Source organism: Serinus canaria, chromosome 1A (assembly GCF_022539315.1).
Source record: "Serinus canaria isolate serCan28SL12 chromosome 1A, serCan2020, whole genome shotgun sequence".
Lineage (NCBI taxonomy): Eukaryota > Metazoa > Chordata > Aves > Passeriformes > Fringillidae > Serinus > Serinus canaria.
Genome location: NC_066314.1, coordinates 47,182,992 through 47,202,593, shown reverse-complemented (window position 1 = coordinate 47,202,593; position 19,602 = coordinate 47,182,992). Strand labels below are relative to the sequence as shown.

General features: G+C 38.5%; 1 protein-coding gene across 1 annotated transcript in view; it reads left to right on the top strand.

The window, feature by feature from the left end:
- Window positions 1-17,183, top strand: part of GUCY2C (guanylate cyclase 2C) — a 45,021-nt gene extending 27,838 nt beyond the window's left edge. Inside the window, exons 17-27 of the mRNA XM_009086575.4 lie at window positions 1,007-1,139; window positions 2,940-3,077; window positions 7,278-7,366; window positions 8,092-8,183; window positions 9,962-10,120; window positions 11,507-11,699; window positions 12,098-12,272; window positions 13,207-13,305; window positions 14,082-14,176; window positions 14,784-14,860; window positions 16,657-17,183. Of these exons, the coding sequence (XP_009084823.3) occupies window positions 1,007-1,139; window positions 2,940-3,077; window positions 7,278-7,366; window positions 8,092-8,183; window positions 9,962-10,120; window positions 11,507-11,699; window positions 12,098-12,272; window positions 13,207-13,305; window positions 14,082-14,176; window positions 14,784-14,860; window positions 16,657-16,831 (1,425 nt within the window). The 3' untranslated portion in view covers window positions 16,832-17,183. The remainder of the gene's footprint in view (window positions 1-1,006; window positions 1,140-2,939; window positions 3,078-7,277; window positions 7,367-8,091; window positions 8,184-9,961; window positions 10,121-11,506; window positions 11,700-12,097; window positions 12,273-13,206; window positions 13,306-14,081; window positions 14,177-14,783; window positions 14,861-16,656) is intronic.
- The last annotated feature ends 2,419 nt before the right edge of the window (window positions 17,184-19,602 follow it).

Below are 19,602 nucleotides of genomic sequence, written 5' to 3'. Positions count from 1 at the left end.
AAGTAGTTCAGAAGAGTGAGATGAAACAGAATAAATAATAGCAAGAGGGTACAAATTAGCATATCTATTACCTTCTTCAGTTGACACCCACTTAATAATGTTCTTTTCCTGCTGTGCCTCAGTGTGCCCCTTCTCATGTTTTGCACCGTATTTGAGTGTCTTTGACTAGATCAGGTAATTTAGAGGCAGTGAATAAAAAGGGGCAGCTACACACCTCTGTATGCCTCTGTGTGTTGTGAGTCAGGAGTCTGAATCTCAGGAGGTAAAGATGAAACTGTATTGGCCAGGCTTCGGATTTAGCTCATGGATAGCTGCTATTTATTGCCTTGTACAGAGAAAACCATACACAGTCAGGTCAGCAGAGACCTTTATGTCTGTCTAGTCTGATCGTCTGTCTGATCTAAACCCTAGTGCATCATCTGACACTCTCTGCATTGACTGCTTTGGAGCCCTCTGCTTTGCAGTTAGAGGATCTGCTGCAATGTTTCAGAAAACATTTCTGGTGTATGGTGATCTTCAAAGACAATACAGACATAAGGAGCAATCCTTCTCACATTTATTGTGTCTGTTGGATGAACGTGTATTTGGAAGCATTTTTTGTGTGATATTCCAAGAAATCTATATTAAATTTGCCAAAAAACATTTATTGAAAGTGAAATTAAAACTTTTGTGGGAGGAAATACATTTCCTTAATTACTTGTGCTCTAATGTTGACAAAACCAAGATGCTATGTCAGATTGTTGTTAACTAAGAGTAAGAATGGCCTCCCATGGCATGACCCACTTCCTTATTTCTCAATATTGACTGTTCCTACGACCTTGGAAAGTCTCCTTTGTAAAATAGTAATATGAAAAATAATTGTGATTTATGTATATCCATTGCAGATGAAGTTCATTTAATTACTTGCACAGATATTATGCTAATATTCACATTCTTGTTGAGTCTGGTAACATCTGAGTGTCTCACATGTAGTTGTGCTTTCTTTCTTTTTTATTCTCAACCACAGGGGATGTCTTACCTGCACTCAAGCAAAACTGAAGTCCATGGTCGACTCAAATCCACAAACTGCGTAGTAGACAATCGCATGGTAGTGAAGATCACTGATTTTGGCTGTAATTCAATTCTGCCTCCAAGGAAAGGTAAAAAAACGCCCACCTGGACTCTCCTTCATGGTTTCCAACCCAGTGGAATTTTCTTATCTTTATAGACCAGTAAGGTCTAATTACATCTTGTACACAGTAGAAAACAATGCAACTTTGATTCATATTGTATCAGCCATTATATCCTTTTAACTTAAATAGCACAATGGAAGAATTACTAGCAGACAGCCAGAGAATGAAGGAAAGATGAATATTCAGCTTTTAGTTTAGAAAACAGAAATTTCCCCTGTGATCGAGATGTGAGAAACATTTTCAGTGTTCAAGTCCTTCATGCAAACAGCTCTTTTCAGCAGTAGTACTGAAACTGTGTGAAGAAAAAAATGAGTTAATTTACCATAAATCTTGTAATTGATTAGATACGTATTACCACAGTGCTCTGTGATATCATTTAAACAGTAACAGACATTACTCTGATAATCCTTGAAAAAATCTGTATTGATATGCAATGATAACTCTGTTTGTTATTCCTTAGTTAGGAATCTCGTAATATATGCTCAATCAGATTGAAATAATGTTAATAGCTTTTCTCTACATTTTCTATTCACCTCACATTCATAGAATATTTCCGTAAAATAGAACACTCCTTTCTACTCATCTTTTCCTTCTTACTTGATCTGGAATGAAAAGATGAGCCCATCTGAAATTATGTCATATGAATATGTAGAGTAGAGCTTGAGGTATAATAAGCACAGCACTGTGCTGTAACTGCAGCATATGACCTGAAAAGAAACTGGTTGCAACAAGTTTGGAGAAAATTTTTACATTAAGACACAAACATACTCGAGAGTTGCAATAAGAACATTAAAAAGGACTAAGAAAAGTTCACTGAACATAAATATTTTATTAATTCTTCATTTTACATTTTAGAAATTTATTATTATTACTACTACTACTACTACTACTACTACTACTACTACTACTACCACCACCACCTTGTAATGTATTTATCTTCTTTTATTGCTTGTAAGCAGACTCAAAATTTCTGGCTACTTAGTCTATGTTCTTGATGAAAACTCAGTGTTTCACAAGAGATCTACAGATTCATTGTGGCTGGATATTACAGCCTAATATCATAACACTTCTTCAGGGTCACTGTGTTCAGGTCTCTGTTATGATATGTCACCAGCATGTCACTGTTGTACCATGGCAGCATTCTGGTTTTGATACAACGGTGCTCATTGCACTAGAAATACAGATTAATAATTTCTGTAGAAGGCAAGTAATTATGAGCAGGTAATATGTCAGACTCAAAAGCACTTGAAAATTATTTCAGTAGCTTCATGATATCAAGGTCATTGGGAAATATTGCAGTCTTTTTATCAGACACTGTGTATAAAAACTCCTTACATCTCCTAGCTCAATAATTTGTGGCTCAGAGTATTTTTATTATAGTACTGGCACTCCTTGGTCTTATCCAGATACATAGACTATTTCTAAGAAACCTTTGAAACATAGCTAAGAAAAGCAAGTTCATTGCCAATAAACATAACTTTTCTGAAAGTACTAGAGTCTGCAGCTACAGTGGAAAATAGCAGGGTCAGCAAATCCCAGAAAATTGAAAACTACATCAGAGGTTTATCTAACCTATATTGCTGTCAGCTTCTCAAGAAAAATGCTAAAGTAGGAAATACACAACAGTAGTGTTCTGGATTGGATATGAAAAGAGTAAAAGGAAATATCATTATAGCCAGTGGATGGTCTGAGAAGGATCACCCTTTTTTGCAATTACTTCTCTCCTTTCCCCTTTACATCATTCTGCATTGCCATCTGTATCTTCAGACCTGTGGACAGCTCCTGAGCATCTCCGGCATGCTGATGTATCTCAGAAGGGTGATGTATACAGCTATGGGATCATTGCCCAAGAAATCATCCTGCGCAGAGAGACGTTCTACACCGAGCACTGCTGGGACAACAGAGGTAATTCCACCGATCTCTCCTCTTCTGCGATGGTTGTAGCTGTAACTGGCCCATTCTCCATGTTTTGTGAAAGGCACTGTCTCTGATAACTGCTTGAACAGCTGCTCCTTTCTCTGTGGTGAATGAAGAACCTGTTTGAAGGATCTCACTTTGGGGGCAAGTGTCCCTGTTTCTTCTGTAAATAAAGTTTGCATTGAGTTTTCCTGCCCTTTCTCTTCCCTTCTCACCTGGAGCACAGCATACGGAAGTTAACATTATACAATGCTGTCCAGACTTAATGTAACCTTTAAAGGCCTCAAAGATTTTTCTGTTTTGACTTGGAAACAACATGTAATATGCCATTTATTTTAGGCAGCATAAATCAGCATTGTCAACACAGAAAAACAAAAACTCAGCTGCGTGACACAAGAACAGTTGGCATTTAAAAACTGGCAATTCAGGCTTCATTCAAGCTGGTTATAATTAACTTTAGCAATTTAACTTCTGTCAGAAAAATCATCTCCTCCTGTAGTGCATCTATTAAACCCTGTATTGTGCATTTTGTGACATTGTTTTTGAGTAGCTGTTGTGGTTTTAAGCCCAGCTGGGAACTAAGCACCATGCAGCCACTTGTTCAACCCCCCTCTCTCTACCATCCTTCCCACTGGTGGAATGAGGAGGAGAATCAAAGTAAAACTTATAGGTTGAGATAAGAGCAGTTAAATAATTGAAAATAAAGTAAAATACAATATTAATGATAAATTATAGTACTAATGATAATAAAAAGAGAAAAATAAATAATGAACAATGAAATTGCTCCGTACCTGCTGTCAGATACCAGACTCCCTTTCCTGAACACAGATAATCCTCCCATCCAGGTACTTCCCCCAGTTTATATGCCAGGCATGATGTTCTTTGGTGTGGAATATTCCTTTGGTTAGTCTGGGTCACCTGTCCCAGCTATCTGCTATCAGCTAGCTGTCCCCTAGTTTCTTTAGTGTACCCTCTCACTGGCAGGGGACCTGAAATAAGTTTAAAAAAAAAAAGTCCTTGATTTAGGATAAATACAGCTTAGCAAAATACCAGAACATCAGTGTGTTACCATTCTTATTCCAAAATCAAAACACAACCTGCTAACAGTTTCTGAGAAGAAATTAACTAGCCTAGCTAAAACTGGGACAATATCCACCCCAATCCAGCCCAGTCAATCCCAATTCCCAGAATCCAGGCATTATTATGTACTAAAACTGACAGAGAAACATGTGTGGGTTTGGGATTTTCCTAGTGACTAACAATGGTTACTAACAACAAATTTAGACATAGCCTTTACCTCTGAGTCATTCTGTTAGATCCGCCTCACATTTGTTAAAACATCTAGAGCAGCAGCTCATCAGCCTAATAGCCCTTATACTGAGTCACATTTGAGAATAGTTTCTGGGCATATTCATCATCCTATATTATCCCAAATCTGTGTTCATATTTGGGGAAACACAGTTTTTTTACATCACCAACTCTATAATATAAATGTAGATCTAATGGAGATTAGAAATTGCTGTTCTCCTTAAACCAAACTGTTCAGGATTCCATGCTTAATAAAAGGTAGGGAAAATAAAGCCTTTCTATTCCTATTTCTTGGGAAGAGGCAGGCAAAATCCTTATGAATGCAAGAATTTTACAAATATTACCAACATGGAGAAAGGAAAGTGCAATGCCCTACCTTGCACTTTGTAAAGCAAATCCATAGCAAACAACATTCTTCTGATGGCTTGTTGTGCATTTGCAGTCTTTCTGTGTTGTGCTATGGTATTAAGTTAGCCTCAGACATAGTGTTTCTTTGCTTTTCTGAGATGTGGTGTCATCCTCACTGCTCTGTCTTTGACCCTGGCGGTCACAGCCAGAACCTGGTTCCTTGTTTTATCTTTGACCTGTTGCTGTATTATGTCTTTTTGGAAAGACTGTCCCTTTCAAACAGCAAGAGGGCAATCCATGAAATTTAAAGATTTTGTAGCACCTAAGCTAGGTACCTAACAGCACCTAAGTGATGTTGCTGGGGATGGTTACATATTAACATGTGAGGTAAGACAACAGTAAATTTACTAGGCGTGAAATCTGTTTGCTAAGCCTGGGTCCACTGTAACTTAAAAAATTATCTGCTTTGTAAATTTCAGATGAAATGTTACATTTTCCATTCACCAAGGAGATTGTTTTCTCCACAAAACCTTTTTTCTATAAAAGCATTATTAGATGTCTAAGATTGCTGGTCTAATGGCTTCTGGTGTTATTCTTGACTTTGTTTATGCAAGTTGAGTAAAATGTGTTCATCAGTTCATCAAATTTCATGTAACAGTAGTTTTATTACATATTCCTGAAGTGTCTCCTCATTTAAATGCCTGATTCATTCATTAGCCAAGATGAGCAAGACAGTGAACCACACTTATTCAAACACTTCTGCATTTTGCTTGTGGCATCATCTAACTTTGGAAAACAGTAGCTTTAACTTGGGGTGACCATTAATTTACAAATGTCCAAGATAAAAAGAGGGGAAAAAGTACCAAATTAGAGTCAGTGGTAGTGGACAAAGAAATGTCCCTGTTGTATGTTAGATTCATTTGGTTTTTAAGTCACGAGAGAAACTCTTTCAGTGGCTAGGCTATCAGAAGTTAGTCTCTGCAAATTAGAAGACATGATATTGGTATTTCAGGATAACTGATATAACTGCTTCTCCAGGCTTAAATGACAGTAGCAAAGACTGTGTTCAGACTTTAAAAGACTTATTTTTAAAAACCCCATACCTGAGCTCCATCCACCAACTTAGCAAAATTAAACTCTACTTTCAGTTACTCTGTGAGCCAATTTTCTCAACATGAAAATATGTATCAATCAACTTAATGTACAATAATATTGCTACTAATGAGAGAGAAGAAGTCCCATGACAGGTATACAGAACTGGATTTCTAATGCGTAGAAGTAGGTCATAGTCCACTGACATCTCTGCAGGAAGCTGTTCCCCATCTGGTTATTCCACTCTTCTGCAGAAACACCTCATTCACTGCTCAAGACTGTGAAATCTTGCCACGTACCAATGCTCAATTCAAGCTGCCTTCTTGTTCCACTACTTTCTGTCACTGACTAATTGCAGTATTGCTAATAGGTGCTGTTACTTCGTCTCTCAGGTGTGTGTCCAAGCATGGAAAGCCATCACATTCCTCCTGCATACATGAGCCCCACACAGACTTTGTTGTCTCTTAGCCCACAGAAAATTTCTCAGCAGTTTCTCTGCTCTATAGCATTTGGGAGACTCAAGTTTCCTGCTCCTTCTCTAGTCTGTAATTTCTGAACCAAAAAGTTGGAAGCTGCTGTATCATTTTGGGGTGATCATGCACAATGGCATGTTTGGGCATCTGTAGCTGCCCTAGACCAGTGCAATTATAGATCTTCCTCATGTCATTATATGCTTCCTTCAGTGAAATTGTATCCAAAATATAATCAGACATTATTAATATAAATAATCTTTCTGATTCACAATTTCCCTTTACTCCAGAGGTAAAAAATTACTTCTCTTTTTTAAACACCTCCCTTTCCCTGGAATTCTTGAACTCTGCAGGAAAAAGACAAAGGAAGATGTTTTTGCTTTAGCCCTCTCTTACTGTGCTTAAATTGAGTTGTGCAAATGCAGCCTGATTTTGATGTCTTCAGAGTCCAAAAAACTTTCATAGAATGGGTTTAATGACTAGGAGTACAAATGAGTTAACAAATGTAATGCTTTTAACCCATTAATATTAATAGCTTAGTTTTAAGGAAGTTAAGCATCTGCAGGATGATTTGAACTGCTCTAATGAGCAGCGTATGTCTCCACACTTTTGATCAAGTTGCAATGGGCTTTTCACATTGTTTTTTACTATAATTCTACTTCATGCTGAGAGGCACACTAATAAATGCCCAACATTCATTTGGGAAGATGCCACAACCACGGTGTCTACTGTGACCAGTAAATACTCAGGTACATTTCTATTTGTTTTGCTTTCAGGATCCTTCAAGCCAATCTTTTTTGGTCTTGTGCCATATATTTAGAAAAGTTCCAAAGTTGAAATTCACATCAAAATGAGGGAACTGTGGTCAAGAGTTCTGCTTGTACAGTACCTTGTAACATCATAGACTGCTATAGACAATGAATGTCCTTCTTACACTTTTTTTTAAACTTGGATCTTTTTCGTGTACTAGAGAAACTTTACAGAGTGGAGAATGGCAAAGGAGTAAAGCCTTTCCGACCAGACCTGACCTTGGAAACAGTGGGAGAAAGACAGGTGGAAGTAAGCTAATAATTAATGAAGCCATTTTCTGGGTGAAGAGTGGAAGTCCTGGCCAAACTAAAGCCTATGAGCATGGGAAGGTGAAAGCTATGCCTTTTATGCCAAATGCCCTAACTTGTGGGAAGAAATTGCATTCTATAGTTGTTAGCAGCAATATGGAATATGAGTAATGGAATTTATTTCACTGGAAAGAAATAAACATTTATGGTGCCACTCTTCTGACCTATTTTATGTATCCTTGAGATGGGATGAATTACTCCTCAAGTATACCTCTCTTCACTGGCATAGCCCCTATGGCTTCTTGCATGGGTGAAAATGTCTGTGTTGTAGATAGTCACATATTCAGCAATCAGCCTCATTCTTTTTGGCTGAATAACCAGTTTCAGAAAAATCCCAAACATGGGATATTGGAAATTACCACAACATTTACCACCATGTCAGTAACTGTGTCTGGCACCAGTCTGCAAGATTGGATCCAATTACTTGCCTTTCATTTGTATATTGCAAATTCAAGTTAAGATCATATCACACATGATCAGTCATCACAGAGTTGAGATGCCTGCAATGAGTGTCCTAACCATAGGTTCAAGACAGTTAGTCACACAATTTAATATGTTGCTAGTCAAGAATAACCAGAAATTCCCTAATGAACTAGTGCTGTTTAGCACTACTCTCTGTCAATATCTATTACTCAGGTAGACTTTTCCTTAAATTTTTGTTTAAAGGTATATACACTAGTGAAGAGCTGCTGGGAGGAAGATCCAGAGAAAAGGCCTGACTTTAAGAAAATTGAGAATACTCTGGCTAAAATATTCAGGTGAGTAGCAGGTGCTTTTTGTAAGATGCTCCAAACTCCTCCTCTATTAGAAAGCTCATATTTTTAAGTGTGTAAATTGATATGATTATGATTCAGTCAGTGGAAAACCTTATTGTCTTCACTTAGGTCTTCTTTTATTCTTTGGCAGAAAAGTAGGTGAGCATGTGCATATGTTACGTATACATACACCTGTGTACAATTTCCCACCTAAATGAGGGTGAGATGATCACCATACTTCAGATTGGTACATTATGAAAGGAGCAAGATGGATAATTAGGGATTTTTACCAATCAAGTAATTCCCTCCCTGTCTCTAGTCAAGTGTTGGATAGTGACTCATGTCATTTAAGTTTTGGTAAATGAATGCACATAGATGTTTCAATCATGATTTGAAAGTCTGGATGGTCCCAAATTAGGCTGACTAGAAATCCTGAGTTGTAACTCACAAGTATTAATTACAGGGCTTTGGTGGTACAAAGTTGTGGGGAAATAATAAGGGTCATAGCTGGATAAACCCTGTGGGGTTACACAGGCCTTTCACCTGGACAATGCTGCATTGTTCCTGCAGAATTTGCTCTGAATTAATTATTCCAATGACCAAACCGTGAGCTTTTAATCACTTCTCCTGGGACATTCCTCCCCCAGTTTTTAAACCTCTCCCAATCAACAAACCTCAACAGCACCATTTTACATTTTACATGGGCAGGACAGCTGTACTATGCATAACAATGTATCAGCTGAATAAACTTTCTGCAGCTGAATATAAAGGCCTCCTGGTTCCACTCCTAAGCCTCCATCTGATGCATTGTTTGCAGGGGTCTTAGGATAAGGGAAGAGACGAGAAAGTTGACTCCATGTTCAGAAGGCTTGATTTATTATTTTATGATATATATTATGTTAAAAACTATACTAAAAGAATAGAATAAAGGATTTCATCAGAAGGCTTAGCTAAGAATAGAAAAGGAATGAATAACAAAGGCTTGTCTCTGACCGAGACAGTCTGGACAGGTGGACTGTGATTGGCTATTAATTAGAAACAACCAGATGAGACCAATCACAGACCCACCTGTTGCATTCCACAGCAGCAGATAATCATTGTTTACATTTTGTTCTTGAGGCCTCTCAGCTTCTCAGGAGGGAAAAATCCTAAGGAAAGGATTTTTCATAGAACATGTCGGTGACATCCATCCTACAAAAGCAAAGAGGTTGCCTCTTGTCATATGCAATATGGGTGGGTCTAAGATGATGAATCCCTGACACAAAATTTGTTTAAAGTAAGAGTGATTTTTAAGTCCTGTTGGATACAATACTAATCTGACTCTTCCAGTCAGCCTGGTTCCAATTACTTTCAGAGTGCTTTGGTGAGTGCAGGCTGCCCAGACAAACAGAGGTTTGAGTAGCTCATGTTACCACACTTCTGCTTCCAGGGGTTAGTAGGCTTGAGTCTGGAAGATTTTGTGAGTAAAATTAGCCCTGGGGCTGTTCATTGTTCCACTGTATTCTTTGGTCTTCTAAACTGACAGCCCCAAATTGTCTTAATTCTTCTGCTGAAGTCCCTATCTAAACATTATGTGCAATTTTCTACCTACTATTTTTAGCTTCCTCTCAGAATCTGAGCTTCTCAGTTACTTCTTATAAATGAATATTCCTGGGTTACCTAAGGTAATCTGGAATAAACAATATTAGCAGGGTTAGGTGATTGAAGGGTGCTTTAAGAATTGCCAGCTCTGACTGACAAGTGCTTTCTTCTTGCCTCCTGTGTAATTCTGTTATTTGCAGTAATTTCCATGGCCAGACCAATGAAAGCTACATGGATACCCTGATCCGGCGTCTACAGCTGTACTCCCGGAACTTGGAGCACCTGGTGGAGGAGAGGACAGAGCTGTACAAAGCAGAGAGAGACAGAGCAGACAGGCTTAATTTCATGTTACTTCCAAGGTAACTGGCCACGAGGAATTTTGCTGGCATTTTATTTATACACACCTGACTGTTGCAGAATAGGGGACAGAATTAATGTTCATGTTCCATTTTCTTCCCATCTAATCTAATCCTGCGAGAAAAGAAAGAAGAAACAGCTGTCCCTGAGCTCTCCACCCTATGGTAGAGCTTCATGCCCAGATTGTATTGGGACCCATTCTCTTGCTCAACATTTCTTCATGCACAGGATCCCTCTTTCCAGCACAAGCCTCTTTTTCACTGCCTTCTAGGGAACACAGATCTACAGTGATCCCACATCACAGAGCTCTGCTCTGCTCTAGCACCTTGCTGGTTAGGAGTGTCTTCAGCTGAAAAGCAGGAGTGGAGTCCAACTTCAGGCTGGGGTTTAGCAATGCAAGAGAGAGGCTGAGATTGCCTGGGCTATACTGGGTTAGATAGATCATTCGGAGTATGCTATAGGATAAGTATTACTGATATTCTAATATTGGCAATACCAATAATTTTTGTATTGCACACATTTGGAATAGTAAAACTATCCTGGTATGTCATTACTTGTGTAAAGGGTATTTCAGTAGTCAAGTTATTGATTTTATGACTCATCAGCCAAAAAAAAAAAAAAAAAAAAAAAAAGTGCGTTGAATACAGTTTTGGGGGAAATCTGGAATGATCTGGCTGTATAGATAATGCAACAAGGAATTCATGTCTCCTTTCACCCTTTGTTGTTCCTACCAGTCTGTTACCATTGAATTGTATATGGAACACAGCATTGTGCAAAGCCTATAATTTTCTGGGTCAGTTTCAGTTCTTCTCTTCTAGTTCCACCAGTAGGAACAGATATTTCCCTGGATTTAGAATTGCAAGAAAAAGAAGGTCCCTCTTGAATAGACATTGACTATCATGGTATTGAATTTTTCTTCCATAAATTACCAGACTAAGATACCTCATCTGAAATCAGGATGAGTTGATGTAATTATTATAATGAAATTACTTCTGTGCTGGGAAAACAGAAAAATATGTTTGTTCTTACTTATTGTATGGGTAGAATGTAGGTCTACATATCAGGAAGTTCAGAATTTCACTTTTAAATTTGACTCAATATCCCTGTTTCTGACCTTAACCAAGAAGCTCAGTTGCCCGTATCTCAGTTTCCTCATGGCTATTCACACACTTGGATTTCAAAGTCTGCATTAATTACCATTAGTAAGTGCTTCGAGGTCCCTGGCTGAAAGGCATTCTGGGCATCTAAAATGTGATTACAATGGCAGTTTTCAGCAAACTATTTAATGTTTCCTACACTGAAAGCAATACTGCAATTGGGTTGCATGAAAAAATACCTTTAATAGTAAACCCTAGTCATCTGTGTTCCTACCTTCTCTATTTCCACAGGCCAGTAGTAAAGTCTTTGAAGGAGACTGGCCGGGTAGAGCCAGAGCTGTTTGAAGAAGTCACTATCTACTTCAGTGACATTGTTGGCTTCACCACGCTCTGCAAATACAGCACCCCTATGGAGGTGGTAGATATGCTCAACGATATCTACAAGAACTTTGACCACATTCTTGACCATCATGATGTTTACAAGGTGATTAGCTCTGTACTTCTGCTCATTTACAACCAGTGGACACACAAATCAAATTGCATGATGTGGTGGATTTGGGAATCTGCCTTCTAAGCAAAGCAAAAGAGAGAAAACCAGGTCATATTTAAATTATTACTTCATTTAAATATGCTTGCAGTGGGCCTACTTATACCAAATTTCCTACAGCAGGTGGTCAGACATTTATTAATTGGAATGCTGGCTATAGTTATAAACACTCATATACCCAAATGATGTCAGCTACCTTAAACTAAAATAATCCTGTCCTCAGGGGAAGACATGTTTAGTCGTGAACAAGAGGATCTGATGAAATATTTCTGCTTTTAACTAAAGACGTACTTTTCTGTGTCTGGAAATGGTGAGTTCTGATTTTATTTCCACAGGTGGAGACCATTGGTGATGCGTACATGGTGGTGAGTGGTTTACCGAAGAGGAATGGCAACCGGCACGCAGTGGACATCTCCAAGATGGCTCTGGACATCCTCAGCTTCATGGGATCTTTTGAACTGAGACATCTGCCAGGGCTGCCTGTTTGGATTCGCATCGGAATTCACTCTGGTACACAGTAATGCTAGATCAATAGTGACAATGTTGTTGCCTGGTTTTGCATAGAATTAACACCCATACAAGATCTGGTAATACACCATACACAACAGCACTCCTCATGAAGAATCAGATTGAAAAAAATGTTTATAGAGGAAGAGTAACAGAAGTAAATAAGTCACTGTATTGCTCCTGCTGCAGTGAAATAGCCCATAGCCATTAATTGACAGCCTAAGTCAGTAGCTAGCATGAGCAACAGCCACTGTTCCTGGTGTGATTAAACCAGTTGTATCAAATAAGCCTTCACAGATTTTTTCTCGCTGACGGAAGCAGAGATCAGTCATGGCCAGCTATGCTTATCTAGGAAAAAAATGCAAGCCTGTATTTTGTGCTTTTGGAGGCAAAATTTTCTTTGAGTCTGTGTGGGACTTAATGTTTTAATTTATCTATAAAAATACTTTTTGTCAAAAATGAACTCCAGATAGTGCAACAACTTTGGGAAATTCCTCAGCCACTTCAACACCAACTGCCAGGGGAGGAGCACATCAGAGAAAGTGACTGAGACACTGGGAAGCCTCTTGAGGCACTACTTTTTATTCACCCTTGCATAATCAAACTTATTCTATTTTTCTCTTGCCTCCAAATGTGACAGTTAATAAATGTACTTCTTAAAGTACATTTATTCCACTTAAATTCCACTTAAATTCAATTAATACTGTGCAGCTGTGTCCTTTTTATTATATTATTGGATTATGCAAGAATAACAGAGCTAGGCTTGGTTTTTAGTGGGAGACCACAAGATACTGTGGGAAATGAGGTAGAAAGTATTGCCATTGGTGAGGAATGCAGAGTTCCCCAGGCACTGCACTGCTTTGCAGTAATGAGACACCTGCCAAATAAATCAAGTCTCTTGATTCACCCTTTTTAGCTCTCTGCATCCCATTTGCAGGTCCGTGTGCGGCTGGTGTGGTTGGAATAAAAATGCCTCGTTACTGTTTATTTGGAGATACAGTAAACACGGCTTCACGGATGGAATCCACAGGCTTGCGTAAGGATTTAATTTTAGCTGTCAGTGTAACAGGACCAAAGGCTATTGGATAGTTTGTGACTGGAGTGTCTGTTTTCAGCTGAGAACAATATATTATCAGCTTGCAGAAGTTTTAAAGATAAAGAAGCCATATTTGTTTTGACTACCAGTTATTTAATTGTCCAAAGTGACAGTGGGCACTTCACTGGGCAATGAAGAGTTGCTCCCTGTTCATGCTTCGATGCTGCTAACAGGGAGTTTGTAGGCTGGTTCACTGCATGAGTTCCTCTGGAAGATATGACACTTTTGTGTCTGGAATTTAATTTTACTCTATAGATTTTAGTTTGACCTAGAATTGTATTATGGCTTTGTTGTGTAAATATATTGACTCTGTATTTTAAATTGAAGCAATTATGTCATCAACTTCACCATTAGGGAACTGTGGCAAAAGCCAGTTTTTCCTCCTTCTGCCCAGTGTCTTCACACGAGCATTCTCTATATAGGTCACTCACAATTACTATTTCCCTTTTGACATCTAACTACTACAGATACCATTGTCACCTGTATTTCAGATCAAGGACTGTACCAGCTTTCCTGCCTGGATATGCTCTGTAGTGCAGACAGAGTTTTCATACAGCAGCGTAATTGCTTCTCATTTAATTTGGCTCTCAGAATTTATGATGATAACAATTGAAGGAGCTTCTGTTATAGCACCAGTTTTCACATATGATTAATGTATGTGAGATGCTTCCAAGCTGAGCTTTCATTGTTTCTTTTTTTTTTTTTTTTTTTTTTAGCTTTAAGGATTCATGTAAGTGGTTCCACAATTAACATCCTGAAAAGAACAGACTGCCAATTCCAGTACGAAGAGAGAGGAGAAACATATTTGAAGGTAACCTTTACCATGTGCAACCAAGAACACAGAGAAGAGGAACTGTAAAAAGCTGAGAGTACCCCGGAACTTAATTAACACCTGGGGAACAAGGATTACTGATCAAAATTGGTATCACAGTCTCTAGTGGTTGAAGACACTTCTATAAAAACAATGCAGACAATGAAGAGCTCCCTAACCCATACATTAAAGCAACATAAAAATGTGGAGAATAAATGAAACATACCATGCGGAACAGAAGATTGTAGAGTGAAGTCATCTGCTGAAAGGGAAGATGAATCTAGTGTTAATTTGTTAATGCTCCAATATCTACCAATCCATTTATTTCAATCTATTCTACTTGTCTGTCCTTAGGAGTTGATGGCAGGCAGCACAGCTCACCTCTCCCATGACTTGTGTCTCAGGTCATGGAACAAGGAAGTGACTGTGCAGCCGCATCTGCCCCATTGTCCTTCTTCTCACATCTAATTTGTAACCCTTTGCTGTCAGCATCAGCTACAGAAAATAATCAAAGGCAAACATGGCAATGTGCAAGAGATTATAGTTTAAGTAAATTAACTACAGGAAATTGCATTCTAATCCCAAAATTGTGCTTTCTCTTTTTTAGGGCAGAGGAACAGAAATTACCTACTGGTTGACGGGTACTGAGGACAAGAAATACAATCTCCCAACACCTCCTTCTGTGTAAGATGTTTTTTTAATGTGAAAAGGGAGGAGAAATTCCCAGTCTTTTCACTTTAGCCTTTATTGTTCCTCCTTGGCACTTGTAGTTTTTTTATACCATTGAATTTGCCTTCAGTTGTTAAAGGCTTGATAGTGTATATGCATATAAACATGTAAATATTCATTAAGTGGGACTGTATGTGTGCTGAAGGTTGTCTATAAAAATGTTTAGCAGGTTCTTTGCCTTGGAAAGATTGTAAGACTTATAGGACAACTTGCTGATGTGATAAGAGCAAGAGAGGGACAGGAAAATGAAAAACACTTATATTCCCACAAGTTTAGTTCTAGTGGCACCTGTGTGTCACACTACAGGAAGAGGATAACCACAACTGAGTGTACAGCTCTGTTGTGCCTGTGAACTCTTGTGGAGGAATTTGCAAGAGGGATGAAACTTGCAGGATTTCAAGCACTTCTCTGCTACAAGAGGTGGACAAAGTTACTGTAGTACTGCACAGGAATAAAGCCTTTAAAAATTAAACAAGAGCTTACTTGCTAATATTTAGAGAAGTTATCAGTTTAAAAAAATGAGGTTGATGTTCTGGAGATGAGCCATCATTTTGCATTAGAATTGAATAAAATATAGCAATAGTGGAAGTGATGTTTTTGAGCAACTATGCAAAATTGAAGTCAGGAAAACTTGTTGCATTTTTTTAGTGTGTATTTTGCATATAAGTGCCTCTTTATTTCCTGGAAACTCACTAAATGTGGAAGTTCTTCACTTTCTGCTCTAAACACCTGTATACAGTTGCTCTTCACTGAGTGGGAATTTGTTGCCATCTGCTTTGAAATGACAGTGTTTCACTACAACTTGAAGCAATGACATTGCAAATTGGTGTTTGCCAGATACATGGGGATCCTTTGTACTGACATGCATAAGTAAATGTTACAGCTTGCTTCTACTATAAATTTTGAGTCTTACAGTGTGTCCTTTGCACAAATAAAATTCTCTGTCCATTTATTCCCTAAGAGAAAAGAGAAGATTAAGTGGAATATAAAGGTTTTCTCAGGGCATTTGCAAAACAGAAATAATAAAATTTTTAATCTGCTACAGAATCTCATGAGCTTTGTTATTTTTTTTAATGGAAAGTACAAGAGTTTGGGCTGAGCAGGAAATACTGTCAAGGCTACCTTGATACATCTCTTTTCTAAACTCAGAACTCCTTTTTAAAAATTATTATGATCTGTTGAGACTATCAGAATTATTGAACTGGCAATCTTCTGAAATTCAACAATTGAAACTACCTCTTGAGCTGGATTACAGTGATGCTTTTGTTTTCACTTCTTCATATATGATTGCCCCTTAAAAATTGTCATATGTGGGGTGCTCCAGCAAAAGCCAAATACACTGAAGAAGTTTCTGAAACAATGGCAACTCTATTATTGAAGGCCACCTGAAGTTGAATAGTTAAAGCCCTGGTGCCATAAAATAATGATATTGAGAGCTACAAACTATTTTGATTAGGATTGAATCTGTGTCTTCCTTTTCGTGCAAGTGATCGTGACTTTTTAAGGTCAATAATGACACAGCTATAGACCTCTTGTGCAAAGACACTGATCCATACTATCCGGAAAACTCACATGAAAATCCTTCTTCTATTCCTAAATTCAGAACCCAAATTTAGTCCTGGCCCCAATTTTTATCAGTAGTGTCATTAGGATAAACGTGGGAATAGAAATGTTTAAAAATCTCTGGGGACCTGAGGATCACCAGAAACATGTGAATCACTGAATTTTTTTCCCCATCCTGTTGATTTTAGGGAGAATCAGCAGCGGTTACATGATGACTTAGCAGAGATGATAACCAATAGTCTTCAGAAAAGGGAAAATGAAGGATCCAAGGCACAGGAGCTTTCGCGGGTAGGTAGCCACCGATCAGGTACCCTGGAATACCTGCAACTGGTCAGCACAGAGAATTTTACCACTTATGTTTAAAACTGGATGTCTAGCATGACTCAAAAAGCTGCAGCAACTCTCTGGACAACTTCATGTGGAGGCTGGAGGCTTGTAGACACAATTAGAGGAAAAAGAAAACACCTTTTCAAGCGTCCTTTTTACCATCCAACCTGCTATCAGTCAATCAAACCTCTCTTCCCTGTAACATTGAAATTGTTGGATGACTTTGTTAGGACACAAGCAGCATGATTTGAGGTAAATGAAAATGTTTGCACTTGAGTCTGGAAAATAGTGGGGGTTTTTGTTTTAGACAAGTTTTTTTAACTGTGATAGCCTGTTCATTAATCCACTTCTGAAAATATTCACAGCAAAATCTTAATTTGCAATGATCTTTAGATGGTGTATTTAATTTGTAATTTTTATGTGAAGAAAGATTTGTTGTAATATATTTGAAAATATAATTAAATATATCATATGTAAAACCTGGATATGTTGCTATTTTGTTTCTTCTGCTATTTTCCTCTGGGTTTCAAATGTTTTCTTGAATCAAGCTGACTTTGTTCAAGAGACAACACTTCTGTTATTTACAGTGGGAGATTATTCCAGAAGTAAAGATTGTAAAGTTTAGCTGAATCTCCTGGGCCTGCCTGAAAAATGAAACTCATTCATGCAAAACAAGACACTTTCATATCTTTTCACCACTTCTGCTTCTGCCCCCAAACCAGAAGTGAAATAGAAATTAAGGAAATAAAATTATCTGGATTTCTTCACCTCAGACCTTTTCAATTCAACTTTTGGAAGAAGTTTTACAGTCAAGCAGGTTTTACTCAGATGACTCATTCTTCAACTGACACCATGGCACTGGTATTAATAAACAGCTTTAAAAAGCAACAAAAGCACAGGGGTCACATATAAAAGAAAATCAGCATTCACATGAAAAAATAACATCTAGTGAGTGAAGAACATCTGCTTTTGCAAGGGCCTTTTGTGCATTGTTGGCTTTCAAAGCAGAACTACTTCCACCATTGTCAAATATTGGTCATTATTCAACAATAAAACTGGTGCAAAATCATTATTTTATAGTTTTGAACAGCATTTTTGCTCAACTAAACAACATAAAAAGAATTAAAAGAGATCAGTTGCCTCTGGTTTTTCTTTTTAAGAAAAGCTAGCTTTTAAGAACACACACACATACATTAAAAGAACAATATAGATGTAAATAGATCTGAAGTGCAAAGATTACTGGAAAAATTCAATAATGAGGTTCTATAGGGCTTATACTTTTATCTAATAAATGTATATTCTTACACTCAGGAACACGATACAGACAAGTAGCAGAAAGTGTGTACCCAACAGCCACAGCTTTCACATGATATATAACCAATCTGAAACTCAAACTGGCATTAATACCATACCATCCTCTGTGTCCTAATGGAAACACTCATTGGGATGAGGATAAAAGAGACCAAAAAACAAACCCTGATGTGCTAAAACTGTATTGGAATGATTACCAATATAGCTGGATAGGACGTGTCCGGGCTTGTCTAGCCTCTGCTGCTTGACCAAAAGGCGGCAACTGCGGTGTTTTCACCTCAGAGACACCTCTGGCTGGTGGATGCTGCAGCTGGGCGCTAGAAACAAGTCCAGACATGCAGGAGCTCTGGTTTACCTCTGTTGGAGATGCTTTAAAGCGAGGTGAAGGAAAGGAGTCAGTTCTGCTAAAGGGTTTCAATCTAGAGTTTTATTCCGACCCGCAAGCTTCTGAATCCCATAACAGCTCTAACAGAATTTCCCGAACCCCGTGGTTGTTGGCTCTTTTGAGCCCAGGGAGAGGGGGAGGGAAGGGGTAGGGATCCCACCAACCAGGTGCAGGGCAGGCAGGTCTCAGGTGAAAGGGACCCCTGGATGGGCCAATGGCCCCCAGGGGTGCAGGGCATCTTTTGAACTCTGCCAATCACTCGAAGCCCTTCTGGAATGCTCGGACTGACAGCACCCAGCAGGGTTCAGGGTAGGGGAAAGGAGAGGTGATTGGCACCTGGGAAGGATCAGGATACCTGAGACAAACTATGACATCACACTGCAACAAAACTGGTATGTATTAAAAAGAATATGAGTACAATAAAAATATAAAGTCTGCTATTTCCTACTTCATGGTGCCAATCCACAAGCTTTGCCTCTATGTCTGTGGTTTTGGGTGTGACTGCTGGGCTACTGGGCACTGCTGGGCTGTTCTGGTTGCTGTGGCTGAAACACTCAGCAAGTGTAGCTGTAATGTAGTTACAAGTGCTGGACTTGTCAAGCCTGAAGATGACCACTATGATTAACCCAAGCAGTGCTGTTCTGATCTTTTAAGTGATACAAGTGACCTAACTCCTCTTTTTAAAGAAGAGTTTTATGGGTTCCTTGACACCCCTGAGATACAAATTATTTTAGAGCACGTCTGCTGACATCGATTGAGAAAAACACTTTTAAAAAAGTGCTTAGTTTTCAGCAGCCCTTCTCTTTCCAGTGTTCTTCAGATAATAAATTTTGTATAATTTTGTGAAGAGAAATGCCTTAGCAATGAGTTGATGGACCCATCTTCTGGAAGATTTCTTTTTCACATGGTTCTGTCCCTGCAGTACCTGTTACCTACACACCACAATAAAATCAACGTTGACTACTCTTTTAAAAAATTCTGGTTTCTGGTTTGAATGTCTGTTTTTTCCTTCTCCCTAAGTGAAAAGTATCCCAGAAAAAAGGTATGGAAGGATCCCTGCAGCCTGGAGACACAGTGCTCTTACCAGGGCTTGGGGCCAAGGCTTGCTACT